The sequence below is a fragment of the Bos taurus genome, chromosome 25 (genome assembly GCF_002263795.3).
Source record: "Bos taurus isolate L1 Dominette 01449 registration number 42190680 breed Hereford chromosome 25, ARS-UCD2.0, whole genome shotgun sequence".
NCBI lineage: Eukaryota > Metazoa > Chordata > Mammalia > Artiodactyla > Bovidae > Bos > Bos taurus.
In genome coordinates, this window is record NC_037352.1 from 3,524,935 (window position 1) to 3,545,160 (window position 20,226).

General features: G+C 65.4%; 2 protein-coding genes across 5 annotated transcripts in view; one reads left to right on the forward strand and one right to left on the reverse strand.

The window, feature by feature from the left end:
- CORO7 (coronin 7) overlaps window positions 1–20,226 on the reverse strand; it is a 53,069-nt gene that overhangs the window by 12,080 nt on the left and 20,763 nt on the right. For 2 of the 4 annotated variants that reach the window (XM_059881335.1, XM_059881336.1), the window contains 4 exons: window positions 16,351–16,437; window positions 15,813–15,895; window positions 2,723–2,828; window positions 2,411–2,568 (listed from right to left, as the gene is read on the reverse strand). In XM_059881335.1, coding sequence (XP_059737318.1) covers window positions 2,411–2,568; window positions 2,723–2,828; window positions 15,813–15,895; window positions 16,351–16,437 — 434 coding nt within the window. 4 annotated transcript variants of the gene reach the window in all.
- On the forward strand, window positions 1,156–11,841 carry VASN (vasorin). The gene is given in 2 exon segments (NM_001083796.1): window positions 1,156–1,284; window positions 9,168–11,841. A coding segment is annotated over 1 exon segment (2,022 nt). The 5' UTR covers window positions 1,156–1,284; window positions 9,168–9,176; the 3' UTR covers window positions 11,199–11,841.

Sequence of the window (20,226 nt, forward strand, 5' to 3'; positions counted from 1 at the left end):
GGCCGTCCTGCCTTCTGGGGGCCATCAAGTTCTTCAAAAGCCACTCAAACCGCCCCCCGTCCCGAACTGGTGTGGCCGTCTGCTGGGATAAGCCATCAGGCCCCCCGAGATTTGAGCTGGCCCAGCCAAAGGCGCTGGCTGCAGGCTGGGCTGGATGGGGTGGTGGGTGTCCTGGAGCCTGGCTGCAAGTCAGGAGCTGAGCTGGTCCCCAAAGACTCCAAGGCACAATTCTGACCACAAGTGCCGAGGGGGTGGGGTGGGGGGAGGGCAGAGCAGAGTGGTTTCCTGGAAGCCTCCAAGGCAGGGGATTTTTCTGGACTAGTCCAGCCCCTGGCACCCTCCCCTTCTGCCCCATCAAAGGGCCACTGTCAGCGGCACTCAGGCCCCACCTACTGACAGTGAGGCCCAACCTGGCGCTTCAATCCGGCATCCCCCAGCACATCTGGCCTTTACGCCGCCAGTATCTGTGGCTGGTGTGTCACATTCCCTTCCTGTGTCTCAGCCCCTCCATCTAAGACACAGGGAAAGCGGTCCAGAGCAAAGGTCGGGCAAAAGGACCCCAGGACTCAGATTTGGCATATCAAGGTTGTGCCTATGAGGCTCGGAGAAGGGCTGTGTGTGTGTGGCCTCCCAGAAGTTCTTGAAATTGGGATTAGCAACCAACAACAGCACACTTAAAGAGATTTCACCTAAAAATGCAGATTTCCAGTTTTCCCTGAAAAATCGCAAGTTCTGGCAGGCTGGGACAGGTCATCGGGGCTGCCCTCCCTAGGTCTCGAGAGGCTCTGGGCAGGTTGGGGGGCATTCCTTGAGTTTAAATCACCTGCCTGGTGTGTCCTACCCCATCTAGGTTTGGAACGCTTGGTCTCAGTCGATATTCGCTCTTTTTTTTTTTTTTCACAAAACACAGGGGTTTGCAAACTGGACCGGGCTGGACCGCGGGACTCCTATGACTCTCTCCCGGTCGCCTGGTCGGGAGGGCGGCCGGGTGAGGACCAGCCTGCCGGGCCTGAAGACCCTTTCGGCCAGGAGAGGAGGCGGGTCTCCGCCGGCTCCGCCCCGGCCAATTGGGGGGCGGCCCCGCCCCCGGCAGCGGCGGCCCCGCCCCCCGGCTCTTAAGGCGGGACCCGCCTCGGGCCAGGCGACTCCGCAGCCCGAGCCCGGGGCAGGGAGAGACGGACGCCGACTGCCTCAGGATCTCGCGATTCGGGACCCCGGTAGCCGGGCTGGGAAGCACTGAGGCCGCGGCACGTCCCGCCCGGCTCCCGCCGCCGCCGCCGCCCGGTGAGTGTTTGCTGGGCTTGGGGGCTGCGGGGTGGGAACGCAGGGCGCCCCGGGCGGGCTGTGCACACGCGCCGATCACGCGCGCGGACCTCCCGCCACCGCCTCCCCCCACCACCACCCCCGTCCGCTGCGTGCACACGCACCCAGGGCGGGCACGCGGGCCCCCAAGTCCTTGCAAGATCACCTGGGCCAACTCGCCGTGCGCCCCAGCCCGTCCCCCTATCTGGTAGTCCTTGGGCGCCGACAGCTCCACAGCCCGGGGTGAGGGCGCGCGCGCGCGCGCGCGCGCGCGCGCGTACGCGGCTCACCGGCCTGCGGGGCTGCGAGCAGACGAAATAAACACCCCCTCCCTCGCTTCCTCCTCCCACGGCTGGGCCCTCCGGCATGACCAGTTTTATGAATCAAACCCCTTTGAGGGGCTGGCTAGGACAGTCTTAGGTTACTTCTACCTCCTGGAGTGACACAGTCTGGTTCTGGTCACAGATAACCCCCAACCCCGATCCCCGCCCCCCTGTGCAGATCCACGGCCTGGGCTCGGCGCTGAGGGCCCCTGTCACTCAGGGCAGAGCATGGGGGCCACAGGCATGCAGCCCCATTGGAGCCGGGTATGGACCTTGCCTGGCCGGCCGGGGTCGTACTCCAGGTATTAGGCTGGCCCATCTCTGCCTCTTCCAGGGAAGGGGCTTTGCTCAGGCTGAGAACCCAGTGGCCTGGAACCAGCCTAATCTATTGTGTCCCTGGGCTGGCAGCCCTGGGGCCTGAAGGCTGCGAGGTCCCCTGTGGTCACTGGCAGGCCAGCTGATTGGTGCCAAGCATTCTGCCTCACCCTCATTCGTTAACGATTACCACACCAGGGTCGCTGACTACCCCTCCCGTTGGGGTTGAGGGGTGGAGTGTGAAAGGTGGGAAGGAGGAAGTGGCCCTGAGGGTCACTCTGCTCAACTTCTGCACCAAGGGCAGGTGAGGCTCCGGACGGAGTGTGGCACCAAGACCCAGAGCCCCCCCTCTCCAGGCCAAGAGCCTCCAGGGCCGGGGGCGGGGGGGGTCTCAGCTAAATCTCGAGGTCCCATCCCACTAGGCTAGACTTTGGGCATTGGGGACACAGAGGGGTGGCTGGGCAGGTGACCTCCGAGTGGGGTCAGCAGGTTCAGCGCGCCATGATGTCCAGTACGGGCCCAGCTGTTGGCAAGGCCCAAGAGGGCTGAGGCAGGCAGGCGCAGGGGGATGGGAGAGCAGTCTCCTGAGTTTGCGGTCTTCTCCCAAGGGAATCAGCCCCCAGAGCTTCTGTAAACAGAGTGTCAGAGGCAGGAAGAGGGCTCTGGTAATGAGCAGCCCAGCTGGATTCCCTCCAGACCATTATCTGCCCCTCCACCCCCCGGTCCAGGGAGGATGAGCACACGCGTGCCAGGCTGGGGGCCCGGGCACTGACTGTCCCTACCTCCTCTGGCCTCCTGCAGCTGCAGACTGGGACCTGAGGGTCCAGAGAGTCAGCTTGGGTGGGTGGCCCAGGGCAATAGCTGGTATGGCACCACGTTCTCCAGACCCTGGACGTGGAGGAGGAGGGGTTCGACATGATAAAGTCCCTCAGACAGTGCCCACACCTGTGCTTGCCCCAGGCAGATGTCCCCAGGGAGATGCCCTGGGCAGGAGAGGGGTCCTGACCACCTCCACTGGTTGGGGAGCTAGGTCAAGTCCCAGGTAAAGAGAGCTGAGTCCTTGTGGGGACTTTTAAGTGGACGTCACCCCTGGGCCAGGCAGCTCCTGAGATCAGGGGGGCAGGGTCTCAGCTGGGCCCTGGAGGCAGCTCCCACCTCAGCAGGCCAGCCAGCCAGTTCTTCTAAGTGACCGGAGGGAAGGCTGGGTGAGCCCTCTGCCCACAGAAGCAACCCTGACACTGGCAGGCCCTGAGCTCATGGGAGGGACAGCAGTGCCACTTTACGGGGTTAATGATCCCTCCTGGAGCCCCCCTCAAGTCCCCTCCCTGGGCCAGGGAGCCCAAGGCTCTGCACTGCCAAGAAAACCAGCTCCCCTCACTGCTGTGGAATTTGAGAGTTCTTGGAGAAGGGGGAGGGCGTGTGTGTATGTGTGTCTCAAAGCACAGCCCAGTGGGTGTGTGTCTGGCGTGGGCATGTGTCTGCGCGCGCGCGTGACCGGAGCACGGCTGTGTTTAGGGGCAGGCAGGGGTGCCCTGAGGGGGGGCGGGGGCTCGGCCTCCTTCCTTTTATCGGTTTCCACATTCCAGAGGCAGCCGGACTGCTTTCTCTCAGCTGGCTGGGCCGCCTGGCCGGCCAGGCCCGTGGGCCTCCCCCGCGTTTCCTCATTCCAGCCTCCCCGGGTATGAGGAGGCTGGAGCGGGTACCCCACACAGGCACCAGGCCACCTTAGGACTGGAAGTGGGGGCAGGCGAGGGGCCAGTTTTTTCCTAAGGTGGGAGACAGCCCCCACCAGTCTCCTCCCGGGGAACGCAATAAGGCTCTGACATTCCTTGGAGGCTGCCTGAGAGATTTAATTAAGAAGGAAGGAGGGAGCTGGCCTGCGCTGAGAAGAGGCTGCGGTGGCCCTGGGGCCCACATGGGCAGCAGTGAGAGGTGAGAGGCAGGGTCGTGGCCCGCCCCTCGACCGACGCCACCTGCCCACCGATCAGCTCACAGACCCTGCAGAGGGCCGCCTCTGCGGCAGGGTGACCAAGAGCCCCAGGCATGAGGGCATCAGAAGAGCAAGCGTCCCTCTGGGGTAGGGGCTTCTACCTCCTTCTCACACCCCGTCTAGGCTGCACACAGCCTGGGCCCAGCTCACTTGGGGCTGGTGGCCTCCCTTGGTGACTAAGGTCTGTCTTCCCCTGGCAAATTCAGGGTTAATTGCAGGGTTAGGGCCCTACCTGATGGGTGTCTTGGCCCTGGGTGGTGACAGGGCGGTGAGGAGGCCCCGTCTCTGAGCCCAGCCCCGGTGGCATCATACTGGCACGTGCCGATGGTGGCATCTGGACCAGCCCATTCTGAGTTGGGCCGCAGGTGTCCTGCAGGGTGGCACCTGCACTGACCAAGAAGGCGCGTCCTGCTGCCCCGAGGGCTCCCTGGAGCTGGCAACTGGCCTTAGTCACTGGTTTCCCTCCCCTGGGCTGACAGGTCCGGTGGCTGCCAAGTCACCCACAGTGCCCCAGACGGCACCCACCCAGAGCCAGCAGCTCCTGCCGTGGAGTGGGGCGGGGAGGGGGCCCGGCCCGGCTCTTCCAGTGCTGCCAGCTCAGGGATCAAGGCTTCCGGGGACAGGGAGACAGGCTGCCATACAGACTGCCTGCCTCGGCGACCCTCTGCCCGAGGATCTGTGAGGCCAGGCCAGGCTAGGCAAGGAGACCCACCCACCCAAAGAGCTTCTCTGAAACACAACTCTGCCCGGTGTTCACCCCAGAAAATCTTACTAAATTGCCTGTGGGAGGGCTGGGTCTGAGCACTAGAACTTTTCTAAAGCTTCCTGGTGATTTTCAATATGCAGCTGGAATTGAGAAGCCCTACAGGTGAGAGATGGAAGGGAAAGGAAGGGAAAGCACCCGGATGAAGTCGTGGTGTGGTGTGTCGGGCCCTATCCACAGCAAGAATAGAACCGGCTGGAGGTGGTAACACCAAGAGTGGTGGGCCCACCCCCCCACTGGCTTAATCACAGGGCAGGGCGAGGACCCCCCCACCCTCACCCCAAGGGCTATCTCTGGGGAACCTGAGGCTCAGTCCCCTTGGCCCCATCCACCAGGGCCCAGGATCGAGACCCCTGCCTGCTGGGCCAGGGGCTGCTGCCCGCTAGGGATGGGGAGGCGGGTGGACCCAACCCGGACCTGGAGCCTCCTCAGACACGTCAGCGAAACCGGAGCCAGCCGTCCTGGCTGCCGGCACAGTCTCGCCTGCCTGGGGGGTTGGCAGACTCCCGGGCTGGGCTACTGCCAGGCCCGGCCGGCCGGCGTTGGGAGCTGCGGGGTCAGAGCCACAGCCCAGACCCTGGGTACCCACTCTGAAGCGTCGGGTGCAGGAAGGGCGTGTGCCCACTGCTGTCTGCCTGTACCCACCCCTGCCCACTGAATAGGCACGGAAGATGCTCCAGCCTCAGGTCTGGAGCCTGGGTCCGCCCACTCGCCAGTCCTGCCTGACCCAGGGCCTGTTGTGTGAGTAGGTGCCCGCAGGTGTGTCCCATGCTAAGGGGTGGGTGGGGACACTCTGGGTCCCTGAGAGCTGAGATGACCACATTCTTACTCACAGAGTCCCTCCTCCTGCTCCCCACCCCCCATCACATGCTGAAGTGCCAGCCAAAGGACAGCTCACTTCCCCCCACCCCCCTGTAGAACGAAAGACGCCCCCAGCACCGCCCCAGCCTGCTTGCTCCAGCTTCTCCCACTTTTCCATGCCCAAGCACGGTGGGCAGCCCGTGTGTGGAGGCCCCACCCTGGGCCCACAGGAGCCTTGTCTGTGCTGAAATGTATGCATCATGGCTCCCCCACCCCACGCGTGCAGAGGTTTCACGGGTGACACCCTCAGTAGGTAATGTTTACCGACCCACTTATTTAGAAACCACTCAGAATGTTCTCCAAATACAAACTAAACAGCCCTGAGACACAGGGGCTGTACCCACCCCACACCCCCTGCTTTACAGATGGGAACTGAGGCGAAGGGCTGGGGCCAGGCGGCCAGTACAGGCAGTTGGACCCCAAAGCCCCACCCCGGCTCGGTCCCCTGGTGGGCCCCGTAGTGGGGCCAGGCCAAGGCAAGTCCATGAGGAGTGGGCAGGCCCTGGACACTCTGCCCCCAACCCCAGGGCTGTCGCCAGCACCCCCACACACCCTCTGCAGAGGGCGAGGTCCCACCGCCCTGTTGGAGTCAGCAGATCAGATATCAAAGCCCAGGCCCCTGGTCCTTCAGAGCTGCTGAAATTGCAAGGGCCAGGGCAGCCGTGACCCCGGGGAGACGCTCCCGCCCCCAACGCACACACACACACACCAGCACGCGCCCAGACAGGCGGAATCGCTCCCAGAACTTGTTAAAGGAACTTCCCCATTTCAAACAAACAGGAGGACATGGAACCACAACCCCGGGTGCTCAGAGCCAAGTCCAGGTGAAGCAGGGCTGGGGAGACACAGTCCACAGGTGAGGAGGGAGCTCAGAAAGTGTGTAGGGGCGGAACTGGCCTTAGGCTGCCCCACCACCACCCCTCCATGGTCAGCCTTTACCCTCTGGGGCCCTCTCATTGGTTCCTGGTGGCAGAGCCCCCAGAGCTGACTGCCCTGAGATGTCACCTTCCCAAGCCTCAGTGCCAGCCGCTCTCTGGATGGGGGAAGTGGGGTTCAGGTGAAAACACTAAGCCCTGCACCTCAGGGCTGGGAGGCAGGGTGGCTGCTGCCTGTGGGGTCTCCCCAGCAGAGAATGCCACCCCCTACCCTCCGCCAGCTCGGCCAGACAGACCCCCAGCATCCCTGCCTCCCCCCGCCCAGGAGGACTTCACTGATTAAAGGGCCAGCAGACTATAGAGGGAAGCTGAGTCTATGCCGGACCTCTCCTCAATGCAGAACGGGAAACACACCCAATATGTATCTCCGGCCCCCAGAGACCATGCCTGGCCTCTCGGTGCCAAGCACCCCAGCCCTGGGAGGTGTCCTTTCTGAAATGCCCGGGTGGACAGACGGGGAAACTGGGGTGCTGAGAGGAGCCTGCTGTTTGTGACCTCACACCTCGAATGCCCCTGACCCAGGGCTGCCAGACTGGAGTGTGGGGCTTTTAGCTGTGACCTTGTGTAAGGCCCAGGGGGAGCTGAAGCTGTAGGGGTGGCCGGGCTGGCTGTGGGTAGGGAGCCCCCTGTCCCCGAGCCTGCCTACTCCCGTCCTGACCCTGCTTGCCCCCTGCCAGGAGGGCGACTTCAAGGGGAGGTGGCTCACCCCAGACGCGGGTGAGGGGGCGGGGGTCGCTCCCAGCACATCTGGTGGCCAGGCCGTACCCGCCCCTCTGAGTCAGTACGGGTGGAGCGGGCCCAGGCGGGGGAGGAGGCTGGGTGCGGCCCAGAGCCCCCTGGGGACGGCGCCAGTGGGGCCGCGGCGCGCCGGGCCTCTGGGTTCTGGCCGAGCTTCCCCCAGTTCACTCAGCAGAGATACTCTCTGGGATGCGGGGAAGCAAAAGCCGACGCGGCCACCCCTCTGGGAGAGGACTGCAGGACCTAGAGAGCACAGACCAGGGCACAGGCCAGGGTCAGGCCTCCAGAGGGTGGTCATCAGCGTTAACGACCGAGGGGCAGAGGGGACCCCGCAGGTGGGCGGCTCTAGGCAGGCCCAACCTGGTTACGGGCTTTTACCCAGAGCTGGCCCGACACCATCGCGGCCTCTGGGGAACAACCTGCCCCTCCTGGACTCAGGTCCAGGATCCCACGACCCCAGAGAAGGCAGCCTGATGCATGGCAGTGGGCAGCATGCCGGCCGGGGGGGCCCTGTTACCTGCGTGGCTGGAAGGCTGGCCAGTGTGCGGGAGGGGAGGCTGAGCCTCAGCACAAAAGGCCCTTGTGTGAGCTGGAGACACCTGGAGGGGACGTGTGCCAGCCTCTCAGGGGGTCTAGGGGCCCACAGGGCGGGAGGACTGCTGCTAGGGTGGCCCCCGGCTCCCCTCAGAAGCCTAAGTGAAGGGGGCCCATGCTGTGGCCCCATCCTGTCTCAGGCAGTTCCGGCTACGAGTGGCAGCTGGAGCCGCTAGGAGAGCTACCCCCACAAGGGCAGGACTGGGCCCCGCGTCAGGAGGGCAGGCCCAGCCGCACCTGGACGTGGTTAAGGAGCTGGGCTCCAGCTCAGATTTCCTGGCGGCGTGAAGGCAGCAAGTGCCTGTGCCTCCAGGAGCCCCTCTTCTGTCATCTGGGATCACGGAGAACAGCTCCCACCTGGAGGAGCTGCTGGGCGACGCTCGGTGCCGCTGGTGCGTGGGGACGGCGGCTGCTGCTCCCGTGCCACACTTGGCCCAGAGTGCATCCTGAGAAATGGCGGGGGATCCACTCTGGAGCATCTCCAGGCTTGGTGTTCTCTCTGGGGACACCACGCAAACCTTATCCCCCAGCCTGCACCCTGGGCCACTCCAGGGAGGCCAGAGCCCCCCACCTTTAGTTCTGTCATCACGGCTCAGAGATGGGGGGCCTGGAGGCCGAGGTTCCCTGCCTCCCCCTCCCCAGGAACTCTCCTGCTGGCTGCGTCCTGGGCAGGTCTGACTTCGCAAGTGGAAAAACACCGATCCCATAGTTTCCACATGAGGTCTTCCTGCTGTGGTCTCTCCTCACTTGCAGGACACGGAGTGTGGCGGCGGCGGCCGGGGGCAGCCAGCTTCTCTACTTACGCGCTCGGCCGCCTGCCCGCCCGTCTCTCCCGGATGCTGCGGGAGGGGCTGCCGCTCCAGGACCTGCATTCTCCCTCCTTTCCCGTCTGCCTCCGCAGAGATTTTTGTTGGGGGGGTGTTTCAGGGGAGGGCACAGGGCCTGATGCTTTTTGACCAACACGTATTCTCTCTGAGCCGCAGAGAGGCTGGAGGGCTGGAGCTAAGGGGAAGGGGGGCAGCTGTTCGTGGTCTCTGAGCGTTTGGGGGCTGGGCCCCCTCTGTGTGCGTCAGTCAGCCCACCGAACCCTGGTGTCAGCGCAGGAAATGGCAACTGATACCATGATGAGGCCACGTGACCACTCAGAGTCACATAGCAAGGGAGTGACGGGGCAGCGCCAGGAGCCCGGCCCCGGCTCAGGAGACCTGACTCACAGCTCCTGTGTGCTGTCGGGTCTGAGGGTGGGGAGAGGACGGGGGCTGGGAATTCCCCTCCTGACCCTTCCTGGAGTGGCTGTCCCCTGTGGCCCCTGACTCACGGTCTCCCGCTTCCCTCTCTGCTCCCAGGGACCAGAGATGCACTCCAGGGCCCCCCTGCGCCTGCTGCTGCCGCTGCTGCTGCTTCTGCCGGCCCTGGGGCCTGGGGTGCAAGGCTGCCCATCTGGCTGCCAGTGCAACCAGCCACGGACCGTCTTCTGCACCGCCCGCCGGGGGACCACCGTGCCTCTGGACGTGCCGCCCGACACCGTGGGCCTGTACATCTTTGAGAACGGCATCACCACGCTTGACGCGGGCAGCTTTGCTGGCCTGCCGGGGCTGCAGCTCCTGGACCTGTCGCAAAACCAGATCGCCAGCCTGCCTGGGGGGGTCTTCCAGCCACTGGCCAACCTCAGCAACCTGGACCTGACTGCCAACAGGCTCCGGGAAATCACCAACGAGACCTTCCGCGGCCTGCGCCGCCTTGAGCGCCTCTACCTGGGCAAGAACCGCATCCGCCACATCCAGCCTGGTGCCTTTGATGTGTTCGACCGCCTCCTGGAGCTCAAGCTGCAGGATAACGAGTTGCGGGCACTGCCCCCGCTGCGCCTGCCCCGCCTGCTGCTGCTGGACCTCAGCCACAACGGCCTCTCGGCCCTGGAGCCCGGTGTCCTGGACACTGCCAACGTGGAGACACTGCGGCTGGCCGGCCTGGGGCTGCGCCACCTGGATGAGGGGCTCTTTGGCCGCCTGCGCAACCTCCACAACCTGGACGTGGCCGACAACCAGCTGGAGCGCGTGCCCCCTGCCGTCCGGGGCCTACGGGGCCTGACACGCCTGCGGCTGGCTGGCAACACCCGCATCGCCCAGCTGTGGCTGGAGGACCTGGCCGGCCTGGCGGCCCTGCAGGAGCTGGACCTGAGCAACCTAAGCCTGCAGGCCCTGCCACACGAGCTCTCCACCCTCTTCCCCCGCCTGAGGCTCCTGGAGGCTGCCCGCAACCCCTTCAACTGCGTGTGCCCCCTCAGCTGGTTCGGCCCCTGGGTCCGGGAGAGCCGCCTGACCCTGGCCAGCCCTGAGGAGACGCGCTGCCACTTCCCGCCCAAGAATGCCGGCCGGCTGCTCCTGGACCTCGACTACTCAGACTTTGGCTGCCCGGCCACCACCACCACGGCCACAGCACCCACCACGAGAGCCCCTGTGCAGGAGCCCACGCTCCCGCCTTCCAGCCTGGCTCCCACCCAGCTCCGCCCCACAGAGCTGGCCACTGAGGCCCCGAGCCAGCCACCTCCCGCGCCCCCCACTGCGGGGCCTGTGCCCCCGCCCCGGGACTGCCCGGCGTCCATCTGCCTCAATGGGGGCACCTGCCACCTGGGGGCGCGGGGCCACCTGGAGTGCCTGTGTCCTCAGGGCTTCACGGGGCTGTACTGCGAGGGCCGGGTGAGGCCAGGACCCAGGCCCAGCCCCGCCCCGGCCACACCGCGGCCCCTGCCCCTGGGCATTGAGCCCGCCAGCCCCACGTCCCTGCGGGTGGGGCTCCAGCGCTTCCAGCAGGGCAGCGCCGTGCAGCTGAAGAGCCTCCGCCTCACCTATCGCAACCTCTCGGGCCCTGACAAGCGGCCGGTGACGCTGCGGCTGCCCGCCTCGCTCGCCGAGTACACTGTCACCCAGCTGCGGCCCAACGCCACCTACTCCATCTGCGTCCGGGCCCTGGGGGCTGGGAGGGTGCCTGAGGGCGAGGAGGCCTGCGGGGAGGCCCGCACACCACCGGCTGTCCGTTCCAACCATGCCCCGGTCACCCAGGCCCGCGAGGGCAACCTGCCGCTCCTGATCGCGCCCGCCCTGGCCGCTGTGCTCCTGGCCGTGCTGGCTGCCGTCGGGGCAGCCTTCTGTGTGCGGCGGGGGCGGGCCGCTGCAGCTGTGGTGCAGGGCAAAGGGCAAGTGGGACCCGGGGCTGGCCCCCTGGAGCTGGAGGGGGTCAAGGCCCCCCTGGAGCCAGACCCCAAGGCATTGGAGGGTGGTGGGGAGGCCCCAACTGGCGGGCTGGAGTGTGAGGTGCCGCTCATGGGCTACTCGGGGCCTGGCCCACAGGGGCCCCTCCCAGCCAAGCCCTACATCTAAGCCTGGGAGGGACGGACCGCCAGGGCCGGGCCCTCGGCCCCGCTGGGACCAGCCAGGGGGTCTGGTTCCTGCTGCCACATCAAGGAGCCTCTCAGATCCAGACCATGAGGACACGTCAGGACCCGGGCTGGGTGACCACAGCACATCCCGTCCGTCTCTGGACCTTGGTCTCCTCTTCTGTGAGACCTGGAACCCAGGGGATGACCCTCTAAGGGTCCCCCTGCCCGAGTGTCCGGAGAATGGTGTCACCTCGTCCTCTGCAATGTGCAGCCCCTGGGGTGGGGCCGGCCCGGCTGTGTGCTGGTAACACAGGCCTGGGGCTGCCAAGCCCCACACCCCAAGGAGACTCTGGGGGGCCCGTGAAGAAAGCCCCCGGAAAAGAGAGCAGAGGGAGAATGGGACTGGGGATGGGGGCGGGTGATCCTGCCTCGGCCCTGGGGAGCGAAGGAGCAAAAGAAACTGGAAAGAAAGATGCTTTAGGAACAAGTTTCACTTTTGTTTTTTTTTTTTAATGTATTTATAAAGATCTTTTCCCATTTATTCTGGGAAAATGTTTTTCAAACTCAGAGACAAGGACTTTGGTTTTTTTTTAAAGACAAATGATGATATGAAGGCCTTTTGTAAGAAAAATAAAAGATGAAAAGAAGCAGCACGTGTGTTTCTCGGCACGGCCCCAGGGTACCTGCGCGGAGGCGGGGTGAGGGCTTGCAGGGTCGGCCTAAAGCGGGGAGCTGGGAGCCGGGACCCCGCTTCCCAGCAGGTGCAGGGCCCCAGTCGGCATGCCCTGGGCTGTCCAGCTCATCTGAGGTGCCCTGTCTAGCCTCCCAGGGAGACGGGACCAGGTGGGAGCAGGGAAGGGAGAGGGGCCACTTCAGCCTCGGGGCAGGGGAACGCTGAAGGCAGCCTTCCCCTCCCCAGGCCCAGTTTTCTCCCAGCAGGAGCTGCCAGGCTCCTGGGAGAGGCTCGCAGCAGACACAGACCCCCAGGGGTCCCTCCTCAGGGACTGGTGTGACCAGCAGTGCACCGCCTGCCCTCCTCTGGGGAGGGGTGCCTTGAGCTATGTCCCCCAGGCCCACGACGGCCCTGGACCAGGTGGGGTCAGCCCTGCCTATGGCCCCCTGGCCCCTCCACGTGGGCTCAGGCAGGGAGACCCCAGCCCAGCTTTCTGCTCCAGCCACAGAGACGAGGCCGTGGTGGAGAGAGCGAGGTCCTGAGTGGCAGGAACCCCGTGGGCAAGCAGGTGGGGTCCCAGCCAGGGCTGCGAGGGGCGGCACCCACAGGCAGGAGGTCTGCTGACCCGAGACTCCCCTCTACTCTCTGCACTGGGGGGGTACCCAGGTTTCCCAGAAACCCTGGACTTTGAATGTTTTCCTGGAAGCCACCGGCCGAGGCGGGGCAGGACCAGGGAGGCTGTGCACAGCCCTGGCTGGACCAGGCACTAGGAGCTTGGGGAGAGGAACCAACACGGACACAGACACACGCCGCCACCTTTTCCGGTCACCCTCTGGCGAGAAGGGAGGTGGCCCTGGGGCCACGGAGGTCCTGCAGAGGCCCGCGCGAGCTTCCCCCAGGCCCCTGCCCACCGCCCTACACAGGTTGTGGCCCCCTGGCCCCTGGGCTCACCCTGGCGGGAAGGAGGCGGCCCGGCCAGGCCTGCGGAGCAGGCCCTGTGGCTCTGGGCGTTGATGTCAGCGCCGGCCACGCGAGGCTCTGGATTCAATTATCGGCTGCAGAGGGTTCTGGCGTGAGCAAGGCGGAGGCAGGCGGGGGGCCGCGGTGGGCAGAGGGACTGGGGTGGGGCCCTCCCCCTGAGGCGGCGGCGGCGGCGGCGGCGGCCCAGGTGGGTTTCCTGTAGGCCTGGGTCCCATTAGCGGAACGGCTCTGGCGAGGCCGGCCCTCCCCTGTGGCAGCCCCGTCAAAGGGGCCATTGTGGGCCTGTGGGGTGCTGCTCAGCGCAGTGGCTGCTGAGGGAATGTTTTCGCTGCAAAGCTAAACCTGGCGAGTGGGGCGGCAAGGGGGGTGGGTGGCAGGGCCTGCAGGAGGCAGGCGGGGCACTCATGCCAGCCCCCCGAGAAAAGGTTTTTGGGCCTCCCATCAGAGGAGGGGCTGGGAAAGGAAGGGGGGACTGGGGACCGAGTAGGGTACGCAGCCAGGAGGCAGCCACGACCCAGGGTGACCCTGGGTGGGGAAACACCAGCCCCCGACCGGGTCCTCGAGACCCCGGGGCTACGCGTGCCCTTCAATCCTTCTAAGGAGGGGCTCCCGGGCTGCCCACTGCAGAGCCGACACCTGCTCCCTGGCCCTCAAGGGGCGGTCAGCCTCCTGCCTCCAGGAGCTGGGAGGGGCCGCAGAAGCTCCGGGCCTCCAGGGAACACGCTGGGATGTGGGGTGGGTGCCTCTGGCCAGAGCATGCTCCCAGCCTCCACCCTTATGCTGGCTCCCGGGGTGACCTCAACAGAGAATTGATTTCTCTGGCTTCAGCTTTTATGCACTGGTAACATCTGGAGAAAAACCTCCATTAGCCTTCAGCCGGGGCCGGTAACTGCTGACTGTTCACCCAGCCTAGGGGCAGGGCACCCGGGACAGGTGGTGTTTCTGCCTCTCCAGGGCCGGAGTGTGAGCTGCTAGATCAGCCCCAACGGTAACCCCCGCCTCCACCCTGCACAGGAAGTGTGGGGTGGCCGTCTGCCTGGGCCCAGCCTTAGGGATAGGACCTGCCGCCCCCGGGGAAGGGCACAGGTGGGAGCAGAGACAGAGACCCCTGGGAGGGTGGGGCCCTGGGTCCTCCCTGGGAGGGGGGCAGGCAGGGGCATGTGCCTGACCCCTCCCTGGCCTCCTGTGGCTCTTACTGTTCTACCCAAATGAAGGTGGGAAATCTGTAAGATAAAGACAACGAGCGGGTGTGGTGGAGGCCTAGGTGATGCCCGCAGCTGACACCCTGCACGATTCCCACCTTCAGCCCAGTCAGTAGCCCCCGATGTCCCAGGGGGTCCCTGTGGGGTTCTGGCTTCTGGGGAGCCTGGGGGTAGGGGGCCCACCAGCTCTCAGGCCGGCCTGGAGGCTGGCATGCAGCCTTGGCGTCCACCAGCTTTGCAGAGAGCTGGAGAGTCCCAGCTCCTCTGCCAAGGGCGTGGGCCCAGTGGGGCAGCGGCCAGGACTGGGGGATGAAAGGGGCGGGACACTGGCCTGGCCGCCCATCTGGGAGTGATTTGAGAAATTCCAGGCCTTGCTGGCCCTGCGAGGCTATTCTTAACTGCTATAATTACAGGGTCAGCCTTGGCCAGTGGCACCATGGGGTCTGGGCATCGTTAACTCCCCCAGGGGCCACGCTGGGGCTGGGCGGGGGCCGCTCCTACGGGGTGGGGGTGGGTAACCAGCAGAGATCAGGGGCAGAGTCTAGAAGGCAGGAAGTGGTGGGGTGATGAGCCCTTGATGGTTAGCACGGACTCCCTTGTCCAGGCTGGGCCAGTCCCCTCCCTCTGCTGGGGGGCCCACAGAGAAGGGGGTGTCTGGCCTGGGGAGGCCTGGGGGATGATACACCAGTGCAGCATCAGGGCTGGGGGAGGGGCTGCTGGACACGAAGCCAGGAGGCCTGAGAGCCCTAAGTCCTCTCGTGCAGGGAGGAGGTCCTGGTAGTACCCCCTGGGATCCCCATGGCCAAGAGCAGGCAGAGGCCTCATGCCCACTGTGCACTTAAAAGGAAGGTGGGGGGGCCTCACTCACCCTCACCCCTCTCATCTGCAAAACAGGCCTTTCCAGCTCCCCGTCCTCTCCCTGTGTCGTGAGAGAGGACGTGAGTGGAGGGTCTCTGCCCCGCAACCGTTTCCCCTTCCCTGGGGCTCTCAGCGGGGCCACCCTGGCAGGAGCTCCTTGGGCACTCAGCCTGCCCCCTCACGGTCCGCCCTGCTCCTGGAGCTTGGGCGGAGTGCCGCGCCACCTGTGACTCAGTTTCCCCAGGTGTAAAATGGGAGAGGAAGGGGCTGGATGGACATCCAAGGACCAAGGCCCTGTCCTGGCTCTGACCTCTGCGGGTCCCTGCCTGGGCAGGGGGTTCAGCAAGCCACCCCGAGTCAGAGCTCGGGGACCAGGTTCCGCCTCCTCCTCCCCCAGCCCCCTGTACCTGATCTCCTGAGCCGGCCTCCTCAGGCCCGGGCAGTCTCGGCACCGAGCTGGCTTGGCCAGGACCCCGTGGATGCCACTGTAAACCCTCCTGTATGCACCTTCAGGAGGGTGGGAGGATGAAGTGACTGCCCGCACCCTCGACCCGGCCAGGACTACCAGTGACAGCCTGGGGCCTGGGCTGGGGTCTCACTGAGCCTGCAGGTCCAAGGCCTGCCTCCAGACCCCACGTTACCCCACGTCACCCCACGTCCACCTCTCGATCGGAGCCTCGGTGTCCCAGTCCTCAGCCGCACCAGAGCACTCACAGAAAATCAAGCGCATCCCCACGTACCTTGTCCCCCACCTGCCAAATCACAGTCTTCTTCCCAAAGGCCAAAACACACTGGCACAAGCCCCCGTGCAGAAGCCTGCCCCTGACCAGTGGCGCGCATTTATACACATCACAGGGCCCTCGACAACCGCCAGCCGACCCGACGCTCCGGCTACTCCTACCTGGGAGAGGTGTCCAGGGTGAGCGAGGTGAGGGCAGCGGAGAAGAGCCGGGTGTCCCAGAGCTTGACTTCACGCTCTCGCATCTGCAAGGAGGGGCAGAGAGGGGCTCAGAAGGGCCCGTGCAGGAACCCCGGGGCCAAGGACACGGGCTGGCACGGGGGCACTTGCCCCAGAGCAGAGCTTGGAGGGCAGTCACGAGAGTTGGGGGCGGGGAGGTGGTGAGGCACGCCAGGGAGGGAGGATTTGGATTTTCATGTCCTGCCCCTTTAAGAACCCATAGGTGACAAGGGGGCGGGGCCCTCCGTGGACTCTGGTCCCTGGGGGTGTCCACCACAGTTCCCAGGGTCAGGCTTAGCTATTGCAAATGGAATCTGCCAGTTCTCAGCGGCCGTCGGTCCCCTGGGGCTCTGAGACCCAGCTGCACACGGGGCAGGGCCGTATATGGACAGGCCTGGAGCCGGCTGCGGCCCCTGCCTTCCAGAGGGGCTTGTCCCGCCCTCGTGGTGTGTATGTCCAGTTTGGCCACGAGGAGCCCTACCTGGTTGAAGCCAGTGGACACAAGGTACTCCTGGGTGCCCGTCCACACCAGCCGGCCGTCCCTGCTGTTCTCATGGGCTGGTGTGCTCTGGGAGAAGAAAGATGGCACTGAGTTCCAGGGCCCTCCTCAGGGGTCCACTCGCCCGAGGGCTCCTTGGAGGGCAGGAGCGGCCAGCTGGGGCCAGCTCTGCACCCAGAGGGCCGACCTGGCCACCAAGCTTGGGCTTAGTCTCTGTCCGGCTGCTCTGTGCACTGCCAAGGGCCCTCTTGACGCGGCCATGGGGCTCGGGATGGTGGCACATCCCTGCCCCTGTGGGTGACCCAGAGGGGGCGCTTGGTTGCTGGTCACCGACCTCTGCCGGTCACCGTCCTCAGGCTCTGGGACCCAGTGCCCTCCTAGAACTTCATTTTCCCGGCTCATGGCCCAAGCCGCCTGCTTCCCAGAGCTGTCGCGAGGATCAACTGAGACCACATGTGATAGGAACAGGCCTGCCACAAAGCGGCGTGCAAATCGGGGGATTACGAGAATTACTGCTGCCTCCTGACACTGCCAGGGGGCCGGGGAGAGGGCCTGGTGCCCAGCGCAGGGAACAGTCACTGGAGGGGGCAGAGCACGGCCCTCCTGTGGTGCTGGGGCTGCCAGTAGGAAGGCTTCCCGGGCCCAGGGAGGGGAGGCAAGTTCACACCGCGGGCGGCCCTGTCCCTGGGGCCCAGGCGGTGGGGGGGAGCCAAGGGGGCCAGAGGAAATGCAAACAGCTCCCTCCCAGTCACCCTGGCCCCTGGAGCCTGAGACGAAAGACCCTGTTACCAAAAATAGCTCACCCCAAACCATGGCCAGCTTCCTCCAGGCTTCCCACGATCTCCTTGGGAATGAATGAGGGAGGGAGGCGGCTGAGGAGAGCTGGCCCAGCGCCCCCTCCTCAGCCTGCGGAGGCCGACCCCGGCGTGGGAGCCCGTCGGAAATGGCTCCGTGTCGTTCGAGTAGCTTTTCTCACTGCTCCCTTCCCACCCGGCTGGAGTCGGCACAGGAAGTCAGGCTGGAGCCTGAGAACTGGGGCCCGACATCCCTCGCTTCACGCAAGATGGGCTGAGGGGTCGGGGCGAGGGTCAGTTCCGGAACCGGCACCCAGGGTCAGTCATCAGCGTCACTTGGGCTCTCTCGCCCTCTCATCAGTGTGCAAACGTCCCGTGTAAGGAGTGCCAGACGGCTCGCACAGCTTTCACACACCCTTCGTTCATTCCACAGCCCTCTCCCTGGCCAGGCACCGCGCTGGGTGCTGGCGGTGGGGCTGGACACTTCTCAGATGGACGGTCACGTCCTGGGTGAGGCAGGACTGCACACTCATCTGCTCTTTTGTAATGTGAATATCCAAGCTGCACGTGACACTGGGCACTGGGGACACAGTGAAACAGAAAAGGGTCCCCACACTCGGAACACGCAGGCTGAAGGGCCCACGTGAACCAAAGAGAAGCAACGACGTCAGCAGGTTAGGGCACAAGCTTCGGGTCAGACTGGCTAGGGGAAAGCCCTGCTGCCAACAGCGTGTGCCTGACAGGCGCATCGTGACGGAGGAGGCGCGGGTGGGTGATGGGGGTGTCTCACCTGACTGCGTCAGGTCAGTTTTCTGACCTGAGCACCGTAACGGACTTGCTACTGCAGAAGTGTTTGGGGGTGAGTCCAGCACACGGCAATCTGCGCTTTCAGAAGCATGGTCATGGGGCACACGAAGTACAGTTGAGGAAAGGGCTAGGGTTTGAAAGACGTGAAAGATCGACGGGCGCGAGCCAGTGTGGGGACCGGCATCTACGAAGGATGGGGCCTCGGAGACTCAGGAGGCCGGCACGGGGGTCTCAGGGGAGGGGGTCTCAGGGGATGCGGTGGCACCCAGGGTCTGCAGAGGTTGTGGGCAGTGGGGGAGCCTTTCCCTCTAGAGGCACAGGTTTGGACAGAACGTTCCTTGGCCTGTGTCTCCCACCTTCCTATTCCAGGCCTGGAGAAACCAAAGGCACAGAGAGGGGAAGCCATCTGCCCCCAGTGACCCAGCAGGGCAGTCGCCCGCCCACCACCTTTCCTGTTCTCAGTAGACGGAGCTGACGGAGGACCGGCGAGGGGACAGGCTCGACCAAAGGCAACAGCACCCAGACCAGGAGCTGCCCGGCAAGCCGGCTACCCCCACCAGGCAGCTCGGGTGTCCAGCTGTCACCCTGGGGAAGCAGGCGGCGACAGGCAGGGCGGTGTGGACAGGCCCATCCAGCTCGCCCCGCGGCTCTCTATCCCCGCCTCGGGCCTCAGAGAGCACAGCACTCAGGAAGCAGAGGCCAGGTCGGAGCTTAGCCTGGGCCCAGCGCGCCTGCTGTGGGTACACCCAACTCAGTCTGCCCAGGGACCACGAGAAGCCCCAGCAACTAGGAGAGGCCTCTGTCCCAGAGGTCTGAAGTGACTTTCGTTTTCAAACCTGGCAAGTTCTCTGCTGACCTCAGCGGGACTTGGGAGGAGGAGCCTCCCCGAGGGATCCCCAGGTTCTCCTACTCCTGGGGCAGAGGGCAGGCGGCAGCATGGACCCAGCCTCGTCACACGGAGCCCCTGACGGTGAGCCAAGCCTGCGGGCCAGGCCCTGGGGTTCCCCTCTCACAGATGGCTGGGTGTCCTGCAGTCGGAGGAGTCCCCCCTCCTCCGTCCATGTCTCCCCCACACCTGGCCCCAAGGAGAGAACAGGAGGGCTGCGGCCAGGCAGTGCCTGCCCAGCTCTGGCGCATACCCGGCATTCCAGCTGCTGCAGTGCCGCCAAACCCCCTCTCTGTCGCCACGGCAACGCTTCCTGTGAGGGGCAGGGCGGCTGGAGGAGCAGCCCTGAGCTGGTCTGGGCTGAGGGGACCTCCTCCAGTGGTAAGACCCCCCCATCACCCACCCGTGCCCCTCCTCAGTCACGATGCCAGCCCCCAGACCTGCCTCTGTCCGTACCAGGGGTCCTCTGGTTGCTCCTGCCCAGACCGGCCAGCCCAAGTCTCCCCATCCCTGGGCACCCCCTCACCACAGCAGCTACCTTCCCTGGCATGGCCGTGGCTTCAGGGCCTCAGCCACCCCCTCTCCCCAGCCCCTGGGGCCCTGGCACAGTGAAGGGGCTCTGAAGCCCCGGGGCTCCAGAGTCAGATGGACCGAACCTGCCTCTGCCGTGAGCTGTTGTAACCCTGGGGACAAAAGTGACCAAAGGGCTGACTTGACAGGATGTTCAGGAGAGTGGAAGGAGGTTGTGCACACCAAGGGCCTGGGACACAGTAATCCGTCATCAATGGACCCAAAACACAAAGCAGGGGGCGTGAGGAGGAGGGAGCCGCCCAAGCATCTCCTGCTCCAAGCTCCGGTTGCCAGGGGCCAGGCCCAGAAAAGACAGTAGGGAGAGGAGCCCCCAGGTCCCAGCCCACAGGGATGGCCCGGGGGGCAGGAGGGGCAGAGGCCGGAGGGAGGGCAGTGCCCACTCTGGTGGGCGAGGAGGGTCCCGGGAGGAGGTGCTCCCAGAAGGCTTCTCCCCCAAGCTGGCCCCTCGGCTCACGCCAACCCGGCCGCCAGCAGCGGTTTTCCTAATGGAAGCCAGGTGCGGGCCAGATGCCCCGGCGGAAGCGGGGGGCAGGGCTGGGCGGAGGGCGGCATTCCAGGCCCCGCTGCCCCCACGCCCGCAGGCTGAGGGGCCGAGCACAGGCACCGGCTCAGGAGCGGCGAGGGGGTGGCAGCCACCCACGCTCTTCCCAGGTCTCCTCGGCCCAGAAACCCCCTTCAGGGGGGCTCCCCCCGCCTCACTGAACTTGCAGCCCTTGGACGGCGGCCACTGCATCTCCACCTCAGTGCCGGTTGCCGCCTCCCCCTCACTGGGGGGGACGG